At 39.4% G+C, this 26,634-nt stretch overlaps 2 protein-coding genes and 1 pseudogene across 2 annotated transcripts; 1 reads left to right on the top strand and 2 right to left on the bottom strand.

Moving 5' to 3' along the window:
• Positions 1–4,000: 4,000 nt before the first annotated feature.
• LOC146486919 (peroxisomal succinyl-coenzyme A thioesterase-like) lies at positions 4,001–8,199 on the bottom strand. Its single transcript, XM_085089828.1, has 3 exons — positions 8,155–8,199; positions 7,493–8,012; positions 4,001–5,139 (listed from the first exon to the last, which is right to left on the bottom strand). Exons 2-3 carry the CDS (start codon positions 7,995–7,997, stop codon positions 4,370–4,372), a joined length of 1,275 nt encoding a protein of 424 aa, XP_084945954.1. The 5' UTR covers positions 7,998–8,012; positions 8,155–8,199; the 3' UTR covers positions 4,001–4,369.
• A 296-nt stretch (positions 8,200–8,495) lies between these two features.
• Positions 8,496–18,028, top strand: LOC146486918 (uncharacterized; annotated as a pseudogene).
• Positions 18,029–19,731: 1,703 nt separating this feature from the next.
• Positions 19,732–25,924, bottom strand: LOC146486917 (acyl-coenzyme A thioesterase 1-like). The gene is made up of 3 exons (XM_085090550.1): positions 25,282–25,924; positions 24,208–24,880; positions 19,732–20,604 (listed from the first exon to the last, which is right to left on the bottom strand). Exons 2-3 carry the CDS (start codon positions 24,710–24,712, stop codon positions 19,835–19,837), a joined length of 1,275 nt encoding a protein of 424 aa, XP_084946676.1. The 5' UTR covers positions 24,713–24,880; positions 25,282–25,924; the 3' UTR covers positions 19,732–19,834.
• Between the last annotated feature and the right edge of the window lie 710 nt (positions 25,925–26,634).

The raw sequence follows: 26,634 nt of genomic DNA, 5'->3' as shown, positions 1-26,634 counted from the left end.
TCCATAAGCACCTTGGTGTCTGGCTGGAGTCTTCCCTGTCTGGGGATTACCATATAAACTATATCTGTGCTAAAGCTAATTCCTCGCGAAGCGAGGGCCGAAGGCCCGAGCGTAGCGAGGTTAATAAATTTGTCGGGCCGAGCCGGCCCGAGCGGAGCTAAGCCGCGCGAATTCGAGCGAAAAATATATTTATATATATATATATATATATGTTTATATCTTTGAAGGTGTCCGCACAATGACGTCAGACTGTCTGGCGTTGTCTGGAGCAAAATTTGCATACACCGAAAAACATATGCGTGCATGATCAAATTTCAACTGCAATGTTCATCAATATTCACTGGATACAGAACTATCTCTCCAGAATCTTTTCCCTTTCTTTTAGAAATCTTTTTTTGCGAAATAGTGCATTAAAGAAATTACACGCTTTGTGGCCGCGGTAAATAATTTTCCGTGGGAAATAAATTCATCGAACACGACAGCGCTGCACGCCCGTTGTACATTACGTCGCGACAGAAATAGATTTTCAACCGCAAACTAGCCCGTGCAACTACGAAAACACTATGCTCATAAAAAAAAAAAAATCTTATGCGCCTTTTAATCTCCTCGTTTGATGCTACAATACGTGTAAAGAGGGCTTTCCACCCAGCCCCAGCTTCGCGAGGTTTTGCGAGTCACGTATTTCTAGTAAAGTTCTAGGTCTGGTAAGGAGAACCTTTGGTTCAAACAATCCTGAAGGAGTCTCGACAGCATATAAGACTTAAGTGCGTCCAATTTTGGAATATGGTTGTCAGGTCTGGAATCCGTATTCAGTGAAGCACATCAAAAGTATAGAGTCGATACAGAGGCGAGCTACTCGAGTCATTTGCGGATCAGAAAAAGAATACCAGGAGAGACTTGGGGTCTTGAAATGGCCTTCGCTTAAGTCACGAAGGAAGTTTATCTGCTTAGTGCAGATATACAAGATTATTTTCGGACACTGTGACATAGATCCTCATATGCTTTTTGATTTTAATGTGTTAGCGTACAAATTACTTTAAATTTTCAGTTTTTAATCGCTACATAACAGACTAGAATAGCATTCCATCAAACATTATGCATGCATCTTCATTAAGCAGTTTTAAATCCTATCTTTTAGATCATTTGTGTCAATTTTAAATCAAGTATAACTCGTTTGGTTAGCTTTGGGCCGTTTGTAAATTTTACTTCATAATTTTTAGTATCAATTTTAGTAGGTAATTTCATTAAGCTAGTTTTGGGCCGCATTTAATTTTTTCTTTTTTTTCAATTTTTATAGAATGTTTAATATAGGAGAATATTCTTGGTATGGGAATTTAGTTTCCCCCAATTATTCTCCGGTCATGCGCTTTTATCTTTTGTAATTTCATTTTTATTGTACATATACTAGCATGACAAAGCATTATTAAACTTAAACTTAAACTAATCCACTTAGAAAAAGCGATGCTGTAGAAAAGGAAGCCTGTGTTTCGTCAGAAGATTGGATATGTCATTATTAGAAATTATTATATGATAGCCAGGAACCGCACACAATTTTCGACTTTTGAAATGAAGATCTTGACATGGAAAACGAAAATTCACCGAATAACGACATTATAGGACAACCTACTACGACCAACGAAATCCATGAACAAATATCAAAACTCAAGTTGAAGAAAGCCTCGGATACGGATTGTATCCTTAACAAAATGATTAAACATGGACGCTATTATCTAATGCCTTCATTAGAAAAACTGTTCAATGATATACTAGACAGTGGAACATTCCCAATTCATTGGATAATAGGTGTTATAAAACCGATATATAAGAGGAAGCGTGATAAGAGGTGTCCAGCAAATTATAGAGGAATCACATTGACGAGTTGTTTAGGAAAACTATTTACATCAATTTACAATCCAGGATGAACAAGTTTATTGAACAACATAACATCCTCAATCCAGAACAGTTTGGACTTCGACCAAATTCCCGAACAACAGATAGTTTATTTATCCTACAGCAACTCCTTAATAAGAATACCAAACAACATAAGAAACTTTATGTTGGCTTCATTGATTATGAAAAAGCGTTTGATAGCGTGTGGCAGTCTGGGCTGATCTATAAACTCTACCAGTATGGAGTTAAAGGCAAATTCTTTAGAGTCATTTAATCCATGTCCTCGTCGATTAAAAGTTGCGTCAAAATTGTTCTCATGAAACAAAGGAATAAGGCAAGGTGATGGCTTAAGTCCAGTTTTATTTTCATTATTTATGAATACGATGGCCTTTTCTTACGTCACGCCCCATATTTGGACACATTTGGCTGAGTGGGGGACTAATGCGAACGATAGGTGAAAATATCGACAAGACTGCCTGATTCAATACAGTCGAACCTCCACTAACGGCCACCTCTCCACAACGGCCACCTCTCTAAAACGGCCACATTTTTTTGTCCCGGCGGACAGTCCATACATTTCCTCTTGTTTAAACCTCTCTACAACGGCCACCTCTCTACAACGGCAACGGCCACTAAAGTGCGTCCCCAAATGCCAAAATAACCTCTCGATAACGGCCAGTACAGTTCTTTTTTGTAAAAATTTTTTTTATAAACTGATGCAGTAATCGAAATTTGTCTTCGGACCATTATGTTTCTGTATCCATTTTAATGATATACGTATTTTGATTGTGTTCCATTTATATGCTGGTGAGTGAGCATAAATTTTCTGCAATAATATAGCCAATGTTGCAAACCTTGCTCGTTTCGTCTTGTTAACATTTTGATTCAAAGCATTATTTACGTTTTATTGTGTATTTTATCTATATATATATATATATATATATATATATATATATATTATTTAAGATTGGATTACCATTATAGGCTACAGTAAGCATGAACTTGGCAAAATAAACATGTTGTACTTCCTGAAAAAAAGGTGTCATATTACACCCCTACCTCCCCATAACGGCCACCTCTCTGCAACGGCCACTTTCTTATGTCCCCAAGGTGGCCGTTGTGGAGAGGTTCAACTGTATTTCTCAAAATTTTTTTCGAAAATGAGTTCTTGAAAGATATGGAAATCTACTAAAAGAAAACAAATTGAAGGGTTAGGGGCACTTTAACGCTTCGGAACGGAGGACGTTATAGCCCCCTATATCTCCTTTAGATAACATTTCAGATTTTTTAACATTGTCTTGACCTTCGAAAAAGAGCGCTTACCGCCGAGGTGAAAACCAGAAATAACATGTTTTATGTCCCTTCACAAAAGAAGAAGCTCATTAAAGACAAAGTGGACAAGAGTGTTAGTATAAGCCCAAACGTTGATAAATCTCGGATTAGCGCTAATCATTGGATTAATCATTGACTTCAACTCGAAGTCCAACTCGAAAAGTAACTCAAAGTCCAACTTGAAGTCTAACTCGAAGTGGGCCATTCCATTTCATATCTGCCCTCTCCCTCCCGCTAATGATGGACTGGGAATTCTGAGGGGGAATAAGAGGGTCTTAAAGAGTCATTTCCGAGGGGGCATATATGTCCGTATCTTTAAACTCTCTTTTCTTCCTTAGGGGGAATGTGTCGGCACTTTAATCTTCGGCACTTGTCGGCACTTTGATCTTTGAATCCTGAAGGGGTCTTCAAAGTTATTTCTGATAGGGGTAGAGCCAGAAGCCTTAAGTAGCGGAGGTGCGAATAATAAATGGATTGGCTTAGTCCAACTCGAAGTCCAACTCGAACTCGAATCCAAAACTCGATCAGATTCCCTTCTCCCACTTCTGGAGAATTGTTTTGACGATGGAGGAAACACTGTCATTTGAACAACACAGGTAAGGAGTGTACAAAGCTTCATAAAATAATAAGCTTACTGAGTGATGAAATATTTGTAAGACCAAATTAAAATACACATCCCGCATGTCCATTTGAACTCCCACAATTATCTTACACTAGATTTGAACCTCGATTTGAACTCGCACAATTTGCTAATTCAATGACCAGTTCACCAACCAAGTGCAACAACAACAAGCTTTATTTGCATGACTATAACAAATACAGTATTGCAAGTTGGAATGTTCAGCGCGTTTTCCTCTACAATACATGTGGTAGCCATGTTGGAAAATGGGGATCTTCCTAGATGCCCTATCCATTGATACATTGACACCAAGTGATATGCAAGAAGCAGAATTACACAACCTAAGATATCAGAACATACAAACAATTGTTAGACATTTCACGAAAGAGTTTCCTTCTATTTTCATCTAATAGGTAGTACCTGCTCTCTTTTTTTTTTATAGAAATCCGCTTTATTTACTTGGCCTTGTTCTTGTTGGGTGCCTCTGATTAAGGGAAAGCCTTGATTTCGAGATTAAAGGTTACAAGATTAAGCAATGCTTTTCAAAAGAAACTCCAGACTTTCATTCCAGTATTTCTCTGAAGCCTTTGCTTGCAGGGCTTTGTTGTCTCCACCCAGAAACCAAACCTCATTGTAAATCTTAACATATTGCTTTGAACATGGTGGAAGATAACACGGTGTTATGAAGTGGCCAGCCCCAGGAAGAGAAAGTCTCTGACACAGTGATGCTTTACCGTGCTGGTCCATACGCCTAAATATTTCCCCACACATCCACTCTATTTCAGGATTAAGCGCATCTGCAAGGCCATAAACCAGCAACACGGGACATCTGGTATGCTCTACTGGAACAACTGATGGTGATCCGGATTTACAAGCCTCTTTGTTTTTAAAAACAGACACAAACTTCCCATAGTGAGTGTGGTCTGCGGCAGTTGTGTCGATGTGATATCCTGGTATGGTAAAAGTCCTGCATTTTAATGAGCACCCAATGAGAGCGTGATATCCTGAAATTGATACCACCCCCGTGATTTTATCGAGAAGCTGTGACGCAATTGCCAGAGCAATAGCAGCACCAAAAGACAAGCCAACCAGAGCAACACCATCAGACTTGATCTTAGGAGGTGCACACAACCAGTCAATTACGTTCTCAAAGTAAGAAAGATCAAGGACGTCATACTTTTGAGGAAGGTCTCTATATTCACAGTATGCCAACGCTAACGCTGCAAACCCATTGGATGCCAAGAGAGCCGCTCTGTCTTCTCTTAAACCTCCAGTACGTCCCCACATGTCAACTACACCTGTGAACAAGAACCAGGTAAATCTGTTAATCATCTAATTATATAGCTGGTAGTTGATCCAATATTGTCAGCATAGATATTATTTTTTGAAACTGTCCAAGTAAGCATTAATTTGCATAGTTTCACATTTATTTAGAAGTTCCTTAAAATATAGGCCAACTGTCCAATTTAAGAAAAATAGGTCAGTTTGTTTGAGCCAATCAAATCCACGAAAAAACAATAGATGATAGAAACATTATATTCAAAAATATAAAAATATATTAGTTAATATATTTTAATATCTATTAACTAATATTTATTATTAATTAATGATGATAAATTAATATCATTATTAAATTGATATTATTAGTCTATTTTTTATTTATTTCATTAATTTAATTTTCATTTAATTAAAATGATTATATGACTACAAGACTAAGAACTACATGTGCCCTTTGGGTTAATTACAGTTCTTAAGATAAAAGAGAAAAATGTACATAAGAGAGGAAACTAGAAAACATAAAATTAACGAAAGTAATGCCATTTCTCACACATTATGCATGAGTCTCACGCCTGCAGACTAAAAACATCGATCTCACGCAACAAGGAATTTTCTCACACCTAACTCACAAATCCAGACGAGTTGTTCCAAAAACAACTTCATCTCATTTCAGATTTGTTATGTATTATTTCATTGCTCCTTATAACAATTGCAAAAGCTTTCACATGTCTACAATCCGCTCGAATCGTAAGTGTTCAAAGGTCATCGGACATTTTCGGCAACGTTCGAAAGTCTTCAGAAAATCATCGGAAATCTTCGGAAGTAGCTCGGACGTTTGGAGAAGAGGCATTTGATCACTGGTCAGAGAGCTGTCTCTTTATTTCCCAATTCCATATCCCAAACTGACCTTTCTTCTTCTAAATTTTCATACACCACATATAAATCACACTTAGTCATATTTTTGCATTTTTATTTTTATATTTTATATTTTTATATTTTTAATCGGAGTGTTATTTAGGCTAACCAAAGTGCTATATGTAGGCTACACTGTAATAATATTATTATTGGAGTGCTAATTAGGCTAACAGGAGTGCTTTCTAGGCTTACCAGACTGTTATTTTGGGCTAGCTTAAGTAATTTTAAGTAAATGTTCAAGGTCAGTTTGAGATATGGAAACAAGTCTTTACCCTTTATTACAAGAGGCAACTCATTTCCTTCAGCAGTACTCCTGCAGCCAGACAGCTAGACGGTCAAACCCGCGGGAAACTGGATATTCTCAGCAATTCCCATCCACCACTACAACTTCGATGTCCACTCTAAATGCTCGACCATCAACATCTCAATTTCAAGCCAATTTTGCCCCATATCACTCAAAACTGGGTCCTTGTACATGTTCAAGTGTTCAAATATCACAGTCACTGTTTAACAACAAACCTGCACTCTGTCATCGATGATTTCAAGGTTTTGGTATCTGACTACAAGACTGTAAACCCAATCAGGCTGAAATTCCAAACTGTCGTGACAATCATTCTTTAGATTTCCCACATCCAAAAGCCTGGTGATCGTAGTTATAACTTGTAGGAGGTAATTTTCTTATCATCCCTGTCTCTTCTCCACCATCCACCACGTTTAACACAATGGTGCGTGGACATAATCATACTTGAGCAGGAAATATATTATTGTTATGGAGAGTAATACCCAGTTCCATGCACCCGGTTTGTTCAAAAACAGGTTACTGAGTGACATGCCAAACAAGACGTCATTACTTCATAACTCAATGTTAGAACCGAATATTTGAATATCACAATACAACTATTGAATAACAGAATTGAATATTCCAATATCAGAACTGCACTTTGAATATGATAACCCAAGTATTGAATTGCAGAATTGAATATTTCAACATCAGAACTGCATATTTGAATATCACAATACAACTGAATTTTTATTTATTTATTGATTGATTGATTTATTTATTTATTTATTTATTTATTTATTTATTCATTTATTTATTTATACAGGAGCATCTGATCTAGCTGATAAGAAGCTAGTTTAAACAGAGTACTGATTAAATAATCAATAGACTCTAGGGTAAAATCCAATATAACCGATCCATTACAACAGTATAGATCATACAATAGGTGAAAGAAACTGAGTTCATTGACGCTTGAAAAATTGTTTCGCAAGTGACTTAAGTTTGTTGAGGTCAGATAATAATGAGGCGAGTTCGATTGAGTTCGATTACGGAACTCTCCGTGGATTGAGTTCGATGGAATTCGACTTAAATTCCGTTCGATTGCCTACACCGGGCATTGCTCGCTCAAAATCATTCACAAAAGAAAAGCTAAAAATTCCTAAAAAGAAAATGAATACCTTGAAAGGGCCCATCGCCAGGCGGTAGAAATAGAGTTCCATAAAACCCGTGGCTCTCCAGGAAGCATCGGCTTACTCCAGCTCCCATGTAAGCCCTCTCCAATGTTATGCTAGCTTCTTTCTCTTCTTTGTCTAACGTTCCTTCATCATCTCCACTGAAGACGTCTAAGGTGACTTGTAGGGGTGTTGTCACATTTTCCTTTCTCAGTAGATCGTCTAAATCGTGTTCCGTAACAGGCTTCATGCTCCAAAACAGCCCCATTGGTTCTACACCGGTGTATGATCCGCCCAGTGAAGAATCTGAAGACACTAATACTTCTCCATTCTCATCGGCTTTGTATTTAGCGACTGACTCAAACACAATGTTGCTATCGTCGATGGTTCGAGCTCGAAGAATAACACTTTGCTTTGGAGACAAATTTCTCACAATTATATCAACCTTTTGATCCACTGTAGTTGTGAGAGAAGGATTAACCTCGATTTTTGCAAAAGAAGCTTCCGCCATCTTTTCTCGTACAAACTAAAAGAAAGAATGACCTAAAATGATCTGAAATGATCAACAACGGGTTAAGCACAACGATAGTAAACGATCTAAAATGACCTACAACCAGTTGCACAATGGTCACAATTAACCCTAGAATACAAATAAAAACAACTTTTACCGATTTAAAACGAATAACAAATCACGTTGTCTCGTTCACAGCCGTACGTTGTTTGGTCGTCGCGTAACGTTTTTCCAGACAGAAGCGTGGCGTATGAATAAAAATGGTCTCACATTGTCCCTGCAACAATCAAAACCGCGTTGCTGAGCAAAACTTAATTTTCTGTTTTGTTTTTCGAACCAATGAAAACCGCGTTGCTTGGTAAAACTAGAAAGCTTAGCTTTTTATTTCCACCCTTCATTGGATAACAACAACAACAATAACAACAATTTATTTGGTATTCCCACATGAGTACATGGTATTACCTAAAATTACAAAAGGGTCTCTCACTAAATTAAATAATGAAGGTCTGTCTATAATCCATGGATGAATGGATATAGGCAGCTGTAAGTCTGAAAATCGTTGGATCAACATTGTTAAAAAGAAAAATAATTTTAGAATTATCGTCAAAATCATTGTAAAGGTGGCAATGGAGTATAAAATTCAATTCATGTTCAATTTCATTTAAGTGGCAGAAAACGCAAATTCGGAGATTTTCTGGGGTTTTGGGTATTGTGTGTCTGCCAGTTTCAATCCGTTATCGATGATTTCCGGGACGAAATTTATTATCGTTTTCTTGTGAGAGGGATTGTTTATTGTGTTCAAGAAATCAGCTTTGTGAGAGTCAGTTTTAAACTTGGAGTAAAACTTCAATTTCTTGTTTTGTTTCATCAAATTTAACTGATGTTAAGTCAATTCTTTATTAAGGAGGCTCGAGGCAGTTTTTTTGGACTTAGGGTGGAAGTTTTGAAATTACAATCTCGCATACAAGATAAACTTCGATCTCCTTCATACTACATCATCATTTCAACATATGATCAAAGTTAATTTTCTCATCGGTTTCCAAGCAACAGCTATTACCATAGCAACGGAATCGCATAGCCTCTCATTTTAAACATTGTCGATTATCTCGAAATCTAGTCAGACACTTTATGACGAAACTTGAGGGATTTTAAAAACTACTAAATCTAGACAACTTGTAGGCGAAATTAGAAAAAAATCTGTAAGAGCGTTTTCAAGTAAATAATGAATCAATTTTTACGGGGTGATTATGTTTATTCCAGCATTTTTCACCAATATCTCTGGCAAAATAAAACTTGACACTTTGTCTTTTCTGTCAAAGGGTCTTTCCTGATAGCAAAACATTCTGGATGTATATTGAGCTTCATGGGTGTCTCCGATTTTAAGATATTTATGTTTAAAAACAGTGAAAATAAAGCGCATATGAATGAAAAAGTTCCTACTTTGCATAAATCGAGATATCTTTAAAATACCCCCACAGATATCTCTGTTAAATTACAAGCGGTTAAAGTAATAATACTTTTCGATATCTACGCAAGTTTTAAGCTCAGGAACCGAAATTGGTGTTAGATAAGAACGCTGAATCTTGGTCAAGTTTCAGTCGTCATTCGCTTTCTCCGAACAAGAATTTTATTTTGTTTGTCCCGGTCTATTTCACTGCTATTCACGTGCTTTGAATATTTATCATACCGTGAAGTCGTGCAAAAGGTAAAATTTACAATGGAAGACTTGAGAAGCAGGAGCATATATTTATGTAAATGTTACCTTTTGCACGACTCCACGTAATCATAAATATTCACAGCACGTGAATAGCAGTGGAATAGACCGGGACGAACAAAATAAAATTCTTATTCGGAGAAAGCGAATAATGACTGAAACTTGACCAAGATTCAACCTTCTTATCTAACACCGGCTTTGGTTCTTGAGCCTAAAACTTGCATGAATATCGAAAAGATTTCTTACTCTAACCGCTTGTAATTTAACAGAAAAATCTGCCGGGGTATTTTAAAGATTTCTCGATTTATTCAAAGTAGGAACTTTTTCATTCACCTGCGCTTTATTTTAACTGTTTTCAAACATAAATATCTTAAAATCGGAGACAACCATGAAGCTCAATATACATTTAGAATGTTTTGCTTTGAGCAAGGACCTTTTAAACGCATGAGACAATAACGTATTGGCTGCACCGATCTAAGTAAAATGGCCCCTGGCTATGATTTCTAGAGCATTAGCGGATCCTCTAAGAAAAGAACTCGAAATCAGACAGCAAAAGGCAGGGAATTCCAGAGACAATTGCATGAAGATCAAAGGTCTTCCGCTCAACGTGGCTGGCGTAGACAGATAGATAATATCGAAAACTGCCTCGCTGACTCAACCGATCCAAATAAGTTGCAAAGCGAGAGAAATTTTCTGGAATCTAAAATGGATATCTTAGTCTCTGCACAAGAACGATTTCTAGACACCCTAGAAGATTCAGAAGCAAAGCGTGTTGCGCAGGACAAATTTGAGACGTGGGAACGAGAGCACTCAGACGCACTAAAACGAGTTAACTCGAAAATAACAGAGCTTAAGAACGAGAACCACAGCTTACTTTCTTCAGTGACAGCTTCTTCAGATCGCAAAAGCAAAGTTTCACTTCACAGTAGGAAGTCACGTTCGAGCAGTAAAGCATCGTAAGCTATAATTGATAAGAAAACGGAAACCGCTGTCAAACTCGCCAAGATAAAGACAGAATTGAATTTTGCAGAGGGCGAAGCAGCAAAGGTTGCAGAATTGAAGAATTTTAAGCTCACGAAGGAATTAGCTAAAGCACAAGCTGAAATGAATGCCATCACTAAGGTAGAAAAGAGCGAGCTCAGCTTAAATGACGGAAATGACGGAGCCATATTACCCGGATTTGTCACTAAAGACGATCTCCTACAAAATTATCTTGTAACACAAGCTTTCTCTGTAGCTATAGACAGCCCTTCAACGGTGCTGACAGGCCTAACGGAGACAAAAAATCCCCTTGTGCCCAAGACATCTTTCCCGATCGCAAAGTCACATGAAAACGACCGACTGGAACCGAGAACCGAAGATTCTAATAGCCCTGGGTTTCCTGTCATTAATTACCCATCATCGTTGAATCCATTCGCGCAAGAATACCTCGCTTTGTCAACGCCTGAGAAAACGGAGCGCACAAGTTTGCCTATAGCGCAATACAAACAATCGACTCCAAATAGCATGGGACTTAACTTCGATCAGAGTGAAAATTCTCCTAACCGAACAACTGGAGACGTCCTCGAACGGTTAGCTGACCTGATGACTCAGCGTCACGCGCGGGAGTCGTTGCCACTACCCGAACCAGAAACTTTCAAAGGAGATCTTTTACATTATCTTTCATGGCGGAAATCCTTTGGCACCATTGTTGAAAAAAGAACCGACAGCCCATCTCAGCGCCTCTATTACCTTGGAAGATATACAGCCGGCGAAGCCAAGGAAGCAATAAGCGGCCTTCTCACCTTGGAAAGTACGAACGCCTACCACGAAGCTAGAAAAATATTGTCCGACAGATTTGGAAATCCGTTCCTCGTTGCAAATGCCTACAGGAAGAAAATAAATGATTGGCCCAGGATTCTTCCTAACGACGGTTATAAGTCTTCGAAAATTCTCAGACTTCTTGGTTAATTGTCAGACAGCCATGAAAGAGATTCATTATCTGACGGCATTGAACGATCCCGAGGAAAATCAGAAAATGATCAGTAAACTTCCGCGAAACATCTGCGATCGGTGGGGCCGCAAGGTGGATCATTGGCTTAACGTGAGAGGACAAGAACTCCAAGAGCCAACAGCCAGAAACTCTCCCTACCCCCCTTTCTCAGCTTTCTGTGACTTCCTGAAACGCGAAGCTAGAATTGCCTGCAATCCGTTAACAATGGCAAGAGCTGAGGAAGAGGTAAAGTAGGCGGAAACGTCTCAACAGAGACTTGTAAAATTCAGCAACCGGAAGAAGGAGCTATTAGGAGCGAACAGCCTCGCTACTGGCTCAGAAGAGGTGAGCAGCGGGAACAAAGGTGAAAGAAAACAACCTGAACGATGTCGTTTAGGTGAGAACACCCACAATCTGAATGAATGCGATAAGTTTAAGAAAATGTTGCACACGGAAAGAATAGAATTTGTCAAGTCCAATGGTCTTTGTTTGGGATGTCTCAAGTACGGGCATATGAAGAAAGACTGCCGAGGGAAGAAGGTCTGCTCGACTTGTAAAGGTTTCCATCCAACGTCCCTACACACAAACGTACCGAAACCCGGAGGAAAACCAGGAACGTCTCCGAAAAACTCATCCACGGAAGTCACGTCACATCGCGTAAGCACTCACGAGCCTGAGGACAGTGGCTTTTGCGACTCTTACTCTTTAATTGTTCCTGTCTGGCTTTACCAAAGAGGCTACCCTGAGAAGAAGGAATTAGTTTACGCCCTCCTCGATGACCAATCTGATGCCTGTTTTGTATCGGAAGAGATCCTTCATAAGTTAGATATTTCCGGACCCCAGGTTCAGCTGAAGCTGTCAACAGTGTTAGGAGAGGACTTTGTTGCCTGCCAAAAAATTAATGACCTCGTTGTACGTGGTGTAAATGAAAATCAAGAGGTTATGCTCCCAAAGACGTATTCGCGGAAAGAGATCCCAGCCAAACGAGGCCAAATTCCAAGACCTGAAACCGTGAAGGAGTGGCCTCACTTAAAGCGTATTGAAGAACACCTATTGCCGTACCAACATGACGCTTATGTGGGTTTGCTGATTGGGGCAAACTGTACCAAAGCAATAAAGCCAAGAGAGGTGATTCCTGGCGCCGATGACGACCCCTACGCGGTGCGAACAACGTTAGGATGGGGCTTTTTTGGAGTGATCAACCAGTCAACCGTAGACGGCCAGGAAAACAGCCATTGCTCTTGCAACCGCATAGTGTCGCGAGAAATTGAAGACAGCCTTGTGAAGACTGTGAGTCACGTGGTAGCAAAAACTTCAGCTAAGGAACTGTTCGTACCAGCACAAGTTAACAGAATGTTCAAACACGATTTTAGCGAAGTCTCTAAGGAAGAAAAGACGCTCTCGTTTCTTGACCGAAGATTCTTGAACACTTTGGAGTCAAACATCCAGCGATTGAGTAACGGTCACTACGAAATTCCCTTGCCACTAAAGGAAGAAAGATTGAAGCTACCAAACAACCGAAACTTGGCATTAAGCAGACTTCATAGTCTCAAACACAGACTCAAGAAAGATAGCAAATACCGCAGTCATTACGAGACCTTCATGAAAGACATGATCGACAAGGGACAGGCTGAGAAGGTGCCTGACAACGAACTTCATTTAGATGACGGACGTGTTTGGTACATCCCGCACCACGGAGTACACCATCCGCAAAAGCCAGATAAGATCCGTGTTGACTTCGATGCCAGTGCAGAGTTCAATGGAGAATCCTTAAACAAGCATCTCTTGCAGGGTCCCGACTTGACCAACAATTTGACTGGAGTCCTCTGCCGTTTTCGCAAGGAAACTGTCGCCTTTACCTGCGACGTAGAAGGAATGTTCCACCAGGTGTACGTCCACCCTGATTACAAAAACTTTCTAAGATTCCTCTGGTGGGACAAAGGAACCCTGGAGAATCAGCCGTCCGAGTTCAGAATGAAAGTCCACCTCTTTGGTGCTGTATCGTCCCCAGGGTGTGCAAACTTCGCACTGAAAAGAACCGCAGACGACTTTGAGGAAGTATTTGGCAGAGAACCAGCAGAATTCGTGAGGGATGACTTCTACGTTGACGACGGACTCAAGTCGGTCCCGTCAGCCACTCAAGCCTCATCCCTAATAAAGAGTACAAAGTGCTTGCTTGCTAAGGGCGGATTCAACCTCCACAAATTCGTATCTAATAGTAAGGACGTGATTGACGGCATTCCCAAGGAACAGCGAGCAAGTGGTATAAAGGAGCTGGATCTTGCCGAGGATGTTCTTCCTATCGAAAGAGCCCTAGGAGTCCAGTGGTGCGTCCAATCAGACGAACTCAGGTTCCGTATAGAACTTAAGGACCGACCCTTAACAAGAAGAGGGATTCTCGCTTCCGTCAGTTCAGTCTACGACCTTTTGGGATTGCTAGCCCCTTTTTTGTTGACAGGCAAACAAATTCTACAAGACCTCTGCAAGAACCAAACTGATTGGGATGAGCCTATACCCTACGCCTTTCGAGCCAGGTGGGAAAAGTGGTGGAGTGAGTTGCACACTTTGGCCCAGCTGAAGATTCTTCGCTGCTATAAGCCCGACGACTTTGGCGAACCCAAGTCCATCGAACTACGTAGCTTCTCAGATGCCAGCATCGGTGGGTACGGACAGTGCTCCTATGTCAGAATGGTGAACGATCAACAGAACGTACACTGTTCCCTGGTAATGGCCAAATCACGGGTCACGCCGTTGAAGCCCGTCACTGTGCCAAGGCTTGAGCTTACCGCCGCCGTGGTATCGACGAAAATAACTGCCTTCCTGCAGAAAGAATTGAAGTGTGGTTGTGTTCCCGAATACTTTTGGACAGACAGCAAGGTCGTCCTTGGATACATCTCTAACGAAGCAAGAAGTTTTCACACGTTTGCTGCTAACAGAGTACAGGCGATTCGCGATCACACCTCCCCTGACCAATGGCACTACGCCGACACCAAAGACAATCCAGCCGACGACGCATCGAGAGGTTTAGGAGCTGGAGAACTGATCAAAAGCAACAGATGGTGGAATGGACCAAACTTCCTGTGGATTCCACAATTAGAAATACCAGCTTCAGAACCTCACATCTCCCCGGAAGACCCTGAAGTGAAAAAAGTGACAGTGCTGGCAACCAAGTCCACGGAGCACTCATCCCTACTTGAACGTATTGCGTATTTTTCCGACTGGTATTGCGCTAAACGGGCAATTGCAATTTGCCAGCTGTTCATTGAAAGAATAAAACTTCGTGCGAAGAAGCGTTCAGATCCCGCCATAAGAAACGACGTGGATCCACCCCTTGAAGGCATTAGAAGCGAGCAGCAAGAAAGATCCTCAAAGGGCATTACCGTGACAGTCAACGATCTCCAAAGGGCGGAGCTGCTGCTAATAAAAGAAGTCCAACGCCACGCCTTTCCAGAGGAGGTCAAGGCCTTGGAAACTAACGAGAGGGAACAACGAAGTGAGATACACGGCAGGGAGAGAAAGGTGACGAAGAGATCAAGCCCCATTCATCACCTTAATCCAATTCTGGACAAAGATGGCATCCTACGCGTGGAGGACGTCTCTCTCAAACCAGTCTAGCATATGTTGTTAAGCATCCCGTCTTGTTACCAAAGAAAGGGCACCTCACAGACCTGGTAGTTCGCCATTTTCACCAACGCACAGGCCACCAGGGTTGAGTGAAAACGCACGCAGAGATCCGTTTGTCAGGCTTCTGGATAGTGGACGGTAGCTCCATAGTTGGCCACCACATACCCAAATGCGTTATCTGTCGGAAACTAAGAGCAGCACCTCAACAGCAGAAGATGGCAGATCCTACTTCAGACCGACTGGAACAAGTCGCTCCATTTACCTTCAGTGCAGTGGATTACTTCGGACCATTTTACATCAAAGAAGGGCGAAAGGAAATGAAGCGATATGGAGTGCTCTTTACCTGCATGGCTTCGTGTGCCATCCACCTGGAAACAGCATCTTCATTGACGACGGACTCATTCTTGAACGCGTATCGTCGATTTGTTTGTCGCCGTGGTTCTGTTCAGCAGCTAAGATCGGACCAGGGCACCAATTTTGTAGGCGCGAAGAATGAATTAGAGGCAGCCCTCCGTGAAATGAATCAAGACAGATTCACAGGGAACTCCTAAAGAGTGGCTGCGACTGGTTTTCTTGGAAGATGAACGCTCCGCACTCCAGTCACATGGGTGGCGTGTGGGAAAGACAGATTCGCACCGTAAGAAGCTAACAGGTTTACTTCAGAACCATGCAAGCCAATTGGATGATGAGTCCCTGAGGACTCTCATGATAGAAGTAGAAGCAATAGTTAACAGCCGCCCAATCGCAACTGATGATCTGACGGACCCAGATTCTTTAGATGTACTGACACCAAATCATCTTCTCACAATGAAATCCTCGGTCATCCTTTCCCCTCCTGGAAACTTCCAAAAGGCTGACGTTTACTCACGGAAACGATGGCGCCGAGTTCAGCAACTAACAGATGAGTTTTGGCAGCGCTGAAAGAAAGGTTACCTGCAGTCCCTTCAGGTTCGACAGAAATGGACCTCACCAAAAGGAAACCTTAAAGAAGGAGACATCGTTGTTATGAAGGATGACAGGGTACCCAGAAACCTTTGGAAGCTTGCTCGCGTAGCTGCTGCCCACCCGGATGAAGACGGTTATGTGCGGAAGGTAAAATTGGCAGTTGCTGAACAATCTCTTGACTCCAATGGTACAAGAAAGAAGCCCTATATTTCCTACTTTGACCGACCAATTCATGGATTAGTTCTACTCATGTCACGCAGTGAGGAGGACCGGGGATAGCCAGTGGAGCCATAAGGACAGCCCAACTGTAAAGTGACGTTATACTTTTAATAAAGACATTTTAGTGATTTTTTTGTGATTTTAGTAACATTTTAGTAATCGTTTTGTTGAATAAATTGCTATGCAATTTATGGGGAGCCATGTAGGTGATTTGCTATAATCACGTTACTTTTCGTTGCGTTACATCTACGTCGTAGTTATGTAACACATTTATTGACGCAGATATCATCTTACACGATCAATACAATTGTACACTCGGTGAGACAAGTTATTTGGAAGAGAGAAAGAAACGTTAACCAGAGTTTTTAAAAGAGTTCAGATAGGAAAAAGAGGTATGTTTTCGCTATCCCTTATTTACACACGTCATGTAGCTTGATTGTATTCTGAATTATGTTGCTGATTATCCTTGAACCTTTTTAGTCGCTACTGTACATTTTATTTTGGGTTACGCCCCCATATTTCGTGTCCAGATATATTTTTGTTAGTTATGGATATTTCGCTGTACTGTTATTTCAGTTTTTACGTGATTCCAAGCCACATTAAAGAATTATAACAGAGTAGACTGGCTTTTGGTTGAAATCGTTGTAAAGGCCCTTATCCTCGCGTGGTTAGAGAGTGAATTTATATTTGTTTATACCGATCGACTCACCTCTGACCCCGCTAAAATTGTTTTCTGGTTGGTTTTCTAAGTGTATCCAAAATTTGATAACATTTAGGTCGGTTAGTTCTTCTAGTGGATATCGACCGAGTTCATTTCTACAGGCTACATTTGGGCATTGTCTGTTTACACCTAGAACTTGTTCACAAAAACAAATATGTTTTTTCAATAATATCTTTCTCCCACGAGTTATAATCATCTTTATCATAAATGCTCCAATCCTCAGAACCATACGGGAGGATTGGGAGATATAAGGAATTAAGAATTTTGATAACAACATCGATTCATCGATTGGCAATTTTAGAAAATCAAGGTAGCAACGAGTTTTAAAATTGATCTTCTGGTTTTCTTCTTCAGGAGCATTTTGTTTTCCTTTAAAACTCAGGAGGAATGGGCGGGGAAGGAGGGGTGAAAAGGGTCTGGGTCGGAAGTGGGAGCTAATTAAAGACAAAGTTGACAAAAGGGTGTCCGTATTAGCGAGGTTAACTTCCTATGAGAATTAGTTAATGGGGCAAGAAAAAAGTGTCCGTTGTCCGTATTGACGGGTGTCCGTATTGAGTATTAAGCGGGTTGAATTTAGAAAGAATGTATGGGCTTTCCCCAGGGACAAAAAGAACTGTCCGTAATAACGGGGTGTCCGTATTAAGCGGGTGTCCGTAAAGCGGGGTTCGACTACTTTTTACTAGCAACGCAGAGGGTCGAACATGCGCAGCGTTGTCTTTGCCATAAAAGCTTGGTCTTGAGAGAAAAACATGTTTGTGCAATTGTTTGCGCGCATTGCAGAAGTACCAACTGAAAAGCGAAAATTACGTTTATTTACTTATCAGATATTAATTTGATTTATCAGAGGTTGATACGGGTAAGAACACGGAAGGCCTTAACGTTGATTGATCTTGATTAGCGCTAATCGTTGGATTAATCATTGATTTCAACCCGAAGTCCAACTCGAAGTCTAGCTTGCCCCTTTCCCTCCCCCTATTTATGGACTGGGAATTCTGAGGGGGAATGAGAGGGTCTTTAAGAGTTATTTCTGAGGGGGCATTTATGTCGGTATCTTTGAACTATTTCTTTTTTCCTAAGGGGGGATGTGTCGACACTTTGACTTAATTTCTGAAGGGGTCTTCACAGTTATTTCTGATAGGGGTAGACACAAAAGCCTTCAATAGGGGGGGGGGGGGGGGGTGCGAATAATAAATGGAGTGGCCCAGTCCAACTCGAACTCGAATCCAAGACTCGATCAGATTCCCTACTCCCACTTCTGGAGAATTGTTTTGACGATGGATAAAACACTGACATTTGAACAACACAGGTAAGGAATGTATAAAGCTTCACTTTTTTTTTCTTTTTTTTTTTTTAACGAAGAAGAACTTTTATTTCACTACATAAATACTTATTACACTTTTCAAATAATTAAAGAAAAGAAAAAATAATACAACAACAACAACAACAACTACAATGCTACTATTATTACAAAGTTGTTATAATATATTACCGTATTACAATTCTATATGGCAGAAGTTTATTTTAAACGCAGATACTAAACACACGTACACACAAAAACCAAACTGCATAAGCCGTTGCATTATCGCGGCAGCTATTACTTAAGAAATTAGCTGAAGCTAATGTAGGTAAAAGAAGGAGCTTATTGTTTTTCGACAGCTGAAATTAACTTTGAAATTTTTCAATGCGGTATTTAAATTTAATTTTTTTATAAAGTCGGAGAGAAACAATGCTTCTTCGTTAAGTTTCCTGGTGTATATATGTCGCTTGATGAGTAAGAGTGTGTAATTAAATTTCTTTAATAATGGCATGGAGTTATTAAAGATTCCAAATAAGAGTTCTTCTTTGTTTGGAGGTAAGTTTGTGTTATTGTTATCATTAAACCGAGACAAACAAGCTCTAGTGAAGCGCTGAGTGAAGTGGCATTCAAGGAAAGTATGGTTAATAGAGTCCTGTTCCCCGCAGTAAATACATTCACTATCTGTTTTAATTCCGAATTTGTGAAGTTCTTTCTTCGCTAAAATAATAAGCTTACTGAGTGATGAAATATTTATAAGACCAAATTAAAATACACATCCCGCATTTCCATTTGAACTCCCACAATTATCTTGTGCTAGATTTGTACCTCGATCTGGACTCGCACAATTTGTTAATTCAAAGACCAGTTCACCAACCAAGTGCAACAACAACAACAACAAGTTTTATTTGCATGACTATAACAAATACAGTATTGCAAGTTGGAATGTTCACCGCGTTTTCCTCTACAATACATGTGGTAGCCATGTTGGAAAATTGGGATCTTGTTAGATGCACTATCCATTGATACATTTACACCAAGTGATATGCCAGAAGCAGAATTACACAACATAATATATCAGATCATGCAAACAATTCTAAACATTTGTTAGGCATTTCACGGAGGAGTTTCCTTCTATTTTCATCTAATAGGAAGTACCTGCCCGCTCTCTTTTTTTATAGAAATCCGGACTAGAAAGATTTGTTTTGTTGTTGTTGTTTGTTTGTTTGTTTTTTGTTGTTGCTGTTGTTGTTGTTGTTGTTTTGCTTTTTTTACTTGGCCTTCAGTGTTCTTGTTGGATGCCTCTGATTAAGGGAAAGCCTTTATTTCGAGATTAAAGGTTTCAAGATTAAACAATACTTTTCAAAAGAAACTCCAGACTTTCATTCCAGTATTTCTCTGAAGCCTTTGCTTGCAGGGCTTTGTTGTCTCCACCCAGAAACCAAACATCATTGTAAATCTCAACATATTGCTTGGAACATGGTGAAAGATAACACGGTGTTATAAAGTGGCCAGCCCCAGGAAGAGCAAGTCTCTGACACAGTGATGCTTTACCGCGCTGGTCCATACGCCTAAATATTTCCCCACACATCCACTCTATTTCAGGATTAAGCGCATCTGCAAGGCCATAAACCAGCAACACGGGACATCTGATATGCTCTACTGGAACAACTGATGGTGATTCGGGTTTACAAGCCTCTTTGCTTTTAAAAACAGACACAAACTTGGCATAGCGAGTGTAGTCTGCGGCAGTTGTGTCGATGTGATATCCTGGTATGGTAAAAGTCTTACATTTTAATGAGCACCCAATAAGGGCGTGAGGCCCTGAAATTGATACCAGCGCCGTGACTTTATGGGAAAGCTGTGAAGCAATTGCCAGAGCAATAACACCACCAAAAGACAAGCCAACCAGAGCAACACCATCAGACTTGATCTTAGGATGTGCACACAACCAGTCAATTACGTTCTCAAAGTAAGAAAGATCAAGGACGTCATACTTTTGAGGAAGGTCTCTATATTCACAGTATGCCAACGCTAACGCTGCAAACCCATTGGATACCAAGAGAGCCGCTCTGTCTTCTCTTAAACCTCCAGTACGTCCCCACATGTCAACTACACCTGTGAACAAGAACCATGTAAATCTGTTAATCATCTAATTATATAGCTGGTAGTAAATCCAATAATGTCAGCATAGATATTATTTTTCGAAACTGTCCAATTAAGGATTAATTTACATAGTTTCACATTAGAAGTTCCTTTAAATATAGGCCAACTGTCCAATTTAAGACAAATAGGACAGTTTGTTTGAGCCAATTAAATCCATGAAAAAACAATAAATGATAAAAACATTATATTAAAAAAATATAAAAATATATTAGTTAATATTTTTTAATATTTATTAACTAATATTTATTATTAATTAATGATAATAAGTAAATACCATTATTAAATTAATATTATAAATTTATTTTTTATTTATTTAATTTATTTAATTCTTATTTAATTACAATGATTATAAGACTACAAGACTAAGAACTACATGTGCCCTTTGGGTTAACAATTAACAGTTTTTAAAATAAAAGAGAAAATGTACATAAGAGAGGAAACTAGAGCACCAAAAGTTAAGAAAATACTGCCATTTCTCATGCATTATACGTGAGTCTCACGCCTGCGGACTAAAGACATCAATCTCACGCATCAAGGACAATTTCTCACGCCTGACTCACAAATCAGGACAAGATGTTCTAAAAAACCTTCATTTCATTTCAGATTTGTTATGTATTATTTCCTAGCTTGCCCCAATCGCAAAAGCTTTCAAATGTCTTCAATCTGTTCGAATTGTAAGTGTTCAAAGGTCGCCGGACATTTTCGACAATGTTCGGAAGTCTTCAAAAAAAGCGTCGGAAATCTTCAGAAGAGGCTCGGACGTTTTCGGAAATCCCGGTCATGACGAGACAAAAATCTCATGCGTTTGAATCAGAAAGGTTGGCAGGTATACGGCAGTTCTTAATATTGAGCAAGATAATACTTAAAGGATGGATGGCTTTTCCTCTATAATGTGATCACAGAGTGGTTGACAAGTGTTCAATTTGACAATGTCAGGGAGTTTAATTGGACCAAGGTTTACATAGTGGGGTGTAATATGTTCACAAAGTGGCACTCATGATTGATGATTCTGACAGCTTTATTTTGAAGCTTCGCCAATTGGGATATAGGAGCTTCGTAATTATTACCCCACAGTATGCAACCATAGTTAAAATAGGATAAATGAGCGTATAATTTAAACTTATCAGAGATTGGGTTGAAGTACTTTGGGTTGTAGTTTTGCGATGATATTTATATTTGATCAGCAGGGCTTTGCTAAAGCAAAGGCATAGAAAAAACCAGGAAAGATTTATTACTCGACGTATCGGGGTCATCGTGACTCCATTATCAAGAGAAATAAGGAAAGGTACAAGAAAAGCATAAATTAGAATGAACGGCTTAAACAAACACCTTGGCGCGGATGGAATCCGTTTGCACGTTCAGTGTTGGCTTACGCATGCGAATATACAGCATTTCTTTAACGAGGCAATCAAATTTGCCGCTACATTTCGCGATGACGTTGAATTGCTCGATGAGGCGTCTGAACGTTAGATTTCCCACATCCAAAAGCCTGGTGATCGTAGTTATAACTTGTAGGAGGTAGCTTTCATATCATCCCTGCCTCTTCTCCACCTGATCCACCATGTTTAACGTAATGGTGAACATAATTATACTTGAGCTGGAAATATATTATTGTGTTGGGGAGTAATACCTAGTCCCATATACCCCGCCGGTCTGTTCAAAAACAGGTTACTGAGTGACATGCCAAGTAAGATGTCATCACTTCAAAACTCAACGTTAGAACTGAATATTTGAATATCTCAATACAACTATTGAATAACAGAATTGAATATTCTATTATCAGGACTGCACTTTGAATATGACAACACTGAATAATTTGCAGAATTGAATATTTTAATACCAGAACTGCATATTTGAATATCACAATACAACTTTGAATTTTTATTTATTTATTTATTTATTTATTTATTTATTTTATTTATTTTATTTATTTTATTTATTTTATTTATTTTATTTATTTTATTTATTTATTTATTTATACAGGAGCATCTGATCTAGCTGATAAGAAGCTAGTTTAAACAGAGTACTGATTAAATAATCAATAGACTCTAGGGTAAAATCCAATACAACAGATCCATTACAACAGTAAAGATCATACAATAGGTTAAAGAAACTGAGTTCATTGACGCTTGAAAAATTGTTTCGCAAGTGACTTAAACTTGTTGAAGTCAGATAATAATCTTATTTCAGAGGTGATGATAATCACACTCCATAATATTATACATAATTATTATCTCATGTTGATCCTTATCTTAAACTACCTTATCATAATTCTGAAATTTTACTGTTTTGCCATTTTGTGCTTTAAACACATTCTGGTTGAGCATATTATCAAACGAGCATTCCACTCAATATTTCAGTCATACATGTAAGCTTATATTAATTACTCTTTGTAGTAGTCAATGAATTGAAATTGATATCAGAAATCAATCCATACAGTCAATATCAATTGAAATCAATGATGAATTATTACTGATTGACATTTTTAATTAATAACAATCATGGAACTTACAGAAACAAATTTTATTGATTGTTATCGATTGGCAAAAATCTACCACAATTGATCATACATATTTCTTGACCTTACAATGAATAGTTTTCTGTCTTGTTGGTTCATTAGCACAGCCATTTGTCTGAACTGAAGATGGCAGTGCTATTGTTTAATAAACAAAACAACTGAAGGCATACAGCAGTTGATATTTATGATCCCAAAGTGATTGCTGCTATGCCACTGAATTATTGTTTGCTTTTATTTATTTGCTTACTCTGAGATTTATTGGTTTTGCTAATGCAAATAATTAAAATCACAAAAAGACTGAGTTTGTTGTTTACTATACTCGATCTTCACAGCAATTGTGCTACAATATGAGACTTAACAGTTTCACATCACATCACTGCACTATCGAGCACTGAAGCGAAGCCAGATCAAAAGACCACAACGTTCCTATTAGTTGTTTTTAATGCTCCTAGTATTTTGTTAATAATCAATAAATAAAATGTTACTGCAAAGCTCTTAGCTGTTATGAAGCTTGAATGACTGAATAAAACCATACAGAGAAATTGTGTCAATGATTTTATCAGCCTAACTTGCAAAAAGGATAACTTTACGGTCCTATGAATTGATAGGCAACTGATAGCAATTAAAACTCACAACTTTGTTTCTTAATCGATTTTCATCAATTGTGGTTGGTAATCAATATCAATCAAACATTGTTATTAACTTATTGATTTACCACCCCTGGATTACTCCCGCAATCAAAACTCAATCCATGGATCATCTGAAGCATTTTTTCCGCCAGCCAGCGGAGGGTATGAGGTCAACACAGCTTGCCAATAAACTTAGCAATCATTTTTTTTTTTTTTTTTTTTTGGGGGGGGGGGGGGGAAGGGGAGGGGGGTGGGGGGTAAATTCGATTGAGTTCGATTACGAACTCTCCGCGGATTGAGTTCGATGGAATTCGACTTAAATTCCGTTCGATTGCCTACACCGGGCATTGCTCGCTCAAAATCATTCACAAAAGAAAAGCTAAAAATTCCTAAAAAGAAAATGAATACCTTGAAAGGGCCCATCGCCAGGTGGTAGAAATAGAGTTCCATAAAATCCGTGGCTCTCCAGGAAGCATCGGCTCACTCCAGCTCCCATGTAAGCCCTCTCCAATGTTATGCTAGCTTCTTTCTCTTCTTCGTCTAACGTTCCTTCATCATCTCCACTGAAGACGTCTAAGGTGACTTGTAGGGGTGTTGTCACATTTCGCTTTCGCAGTAGATCGTCTCGATCGTGTTCCGTAACAGGCTTCATGCTCCAAAACAGCCCCATTGGTTCTACACCGGTGTATGATCCGCCCAGTGAAGAATCTGAAGACACTAATACTTCTCCATTCTCATCGGCTTTGTATTTAGCGAGTGACTCAAACAAAATGTTGCTATCGTCCATGGTTCGAGCTCGAAGAATAACACTTTGCTTTGGAGGCAAATTTCTCACAATAATATCAACCTTTTGATCCACTGTAGTTGTGAGAGAAGGATTAACCTCGATTTTTGCGAAAGAAGCTTCCGCCATCTTTTCTCGTAGTAACTAAAATGACCTAAACTGATCTGAAATGATCAACAACCCGTAGCACAACGATAGCAAACGATCTAAAATGACTTACAACCAGTTCGACGACGGTCTAAAATAACCTTAGTACCCAAGTAAAAACGACTTTTACCGATTTAAGGACGGTGCCTACTAATACCGAAGTATCTTTGTGCGGCTGATGACTATGCGGGAAAAACAGATCTTAGCAAGGCCTATTGGAATCCAAAAAGAAAATTGGGGGTAACCACGCATTTTTCAGAGATAATTAAGCAATAATATCTCTAAAAAACGCCAAAATATAAAGCAATGTATGGGATTTTTTTCCTAAATTGAAGTTTAATTATCTCTGAAAAATGCATGGTTACCCCTAATTTTCCTTTGAGATACCAAAAGCACTTGCTAAGTTCTGCTAACTCCGTATAGTTTTAAACCGCGCAAAATTATCCCTGTACTAGTAGGCACCACCCATAGGAAACCCGAGTATCTCGAGATGCGCAGAACGTATGCGCAGTAGCAAAAGTAGGCACCGTCCTTAAAACGAATTGCAAAACACGTTGTCTCGTTCGCAGCCGTTGTTTGGTCGTCGCGCAACGTTCCTCCAGGCAGAAGCGTTGCGTGACGAACCAAATAGCGTAGCGTAGGAAAAGTCTCGCATTGTCCATTGTTACAGACGCAAAGGTGAATCGACAATGCGAACGACGGCAACTAACGGTGAACCACGCGACATTCGTGGAAAACAGGAACACGTAATTTAGGCCCGGTTCAAACGTCGCATTTCACATGTGCCGAATAAAACTCGAGAATTAACTGCAGGTGAAATGCGACGTTTGAATCAATTAAATTCGACAGTTTCGAATAGGCCTTATCACGGTTTTCGACGCCATTTTGACGGGTAGGCAAACAGGCGTGAAATAACAGTGTTTGTATGGAAATCCGATGTCAAATAATTTTTATAAAACATTGCTTCTGAAAAATTCATGAATTGGAAACTTTTGGCATTAGGAAAAGGGATTTTAAGAAAAAAAATTGGAGGGATGTAGCTGTGCCAGAAAGCGTCCAGTCGTATTTTGAACTTTCCATACATTTGTCTGTATAGAGAACCAGCCGTGAACTGCTCTAAAAATAGCGCGCGGGAAAAAAATACAGGGAAATGTATGGAAAGTTCAAAACACGACTGGACGCTTCCTGGCACATTTACATCCCTCCAAGTTTTTTTTTTAAATCCTTTTCCTAAAGCCAAAAGTTTCCAATTGATGAATTTTTTCAGAAGCGATGTTTTATGAAAATTATTTGACATCGGATTTCCATACAAACACTGTTATTTCGAGCCTGTTTGCCTACTCGTCAAAATGGCGTTGAAAACCGTGATAAGGCCTATTAAATTCGACTTACGTCGAATCTGCGACTGAAACAGTCGAATATTCGACTTATAAAGGTCGATATTTGATTCAGACGTCGCATTTCACATGTGCGGAATATAACACATAAACTATAGTAAATTATTATTAATCATTTTGTAATCACGATCCGTAAATGCCATGCGCAGAAGAGTATAAACAGCACTTTGAAAAAATGGCGGGAGGCGAAGGAATGTGCAGTTCGTGCTTTTTAAAAACAAAATATATTTGTTTGACGTGCAGCAATTATTATTGTATGAGGTGCTCGGTGTTTGAAAATGAAGAGGACACTTCTCGGTGGAAAGAGGGAAAATCTGTGGCATATTGTGAGACGTGCTTCAATAAAACGATGATCATGAATAGGCGCGGTTTCATCACGCTGTTGGCAATGAAGATATTACTTCAAACAAGCCGCATTCGTCAACTGGTAGCACGGAAACAAAAACATTGAAGGCGGACGGAGTTAAATTCGGCACCATTAAATTCGACGTCTGAATCAAATGTCGC

This window comes from Pavona decussata, unplaced genomic scaffold (assembly GCF_977016875.1).
Source record: "Pavona decussata unplaced genomic scaffold, jaPavDecu1.1 SCAFFOLD_19, whole genome shotgun sequence".
Taxonomy (NCBI): domain Eukaryota; kingdom Metazoa; phylum Cnidaria; class Anthozoa; order Scleractinia; family Agariciidae; genus Pavona; species Pavona decussata.
This window is presented reverse-complemented; position numbering and strand designations above follow the sequence as displayed.

Bases quoted from the DNA above. Each gene is read 5' to 3' on its own strand.
- LOC146486917 (XM_085090550.1), bottom strand. From the start codon at position 24,712: ATGGCGGAAGCTTCTTTCGCAAAAATCGAGGTTAATCCTTCTCTCACA. The intron at 20,605-24,207 runs GTATTCATTTTC...TCTTGTTCACAG, and splicing joins TGGCGATGGGCCCTTTCAAG to GTGTAGTTGACATGTGGGGA.
- LOC146486919 (XM_085089828.1), bottom strand. From the start codon at position 7,997: ATGGCGGAAGCTTCTTTTGCAAAAATCGAGGTTAATCCTTCTCTCACA. The intron at 5,140-7,492 runs GTATTCATTTTC...TCTTGTTCACAG, and splicing joins TGGCGATGGGCCCTTTCAAG to GTGTAGTTGACATGTGGGGA.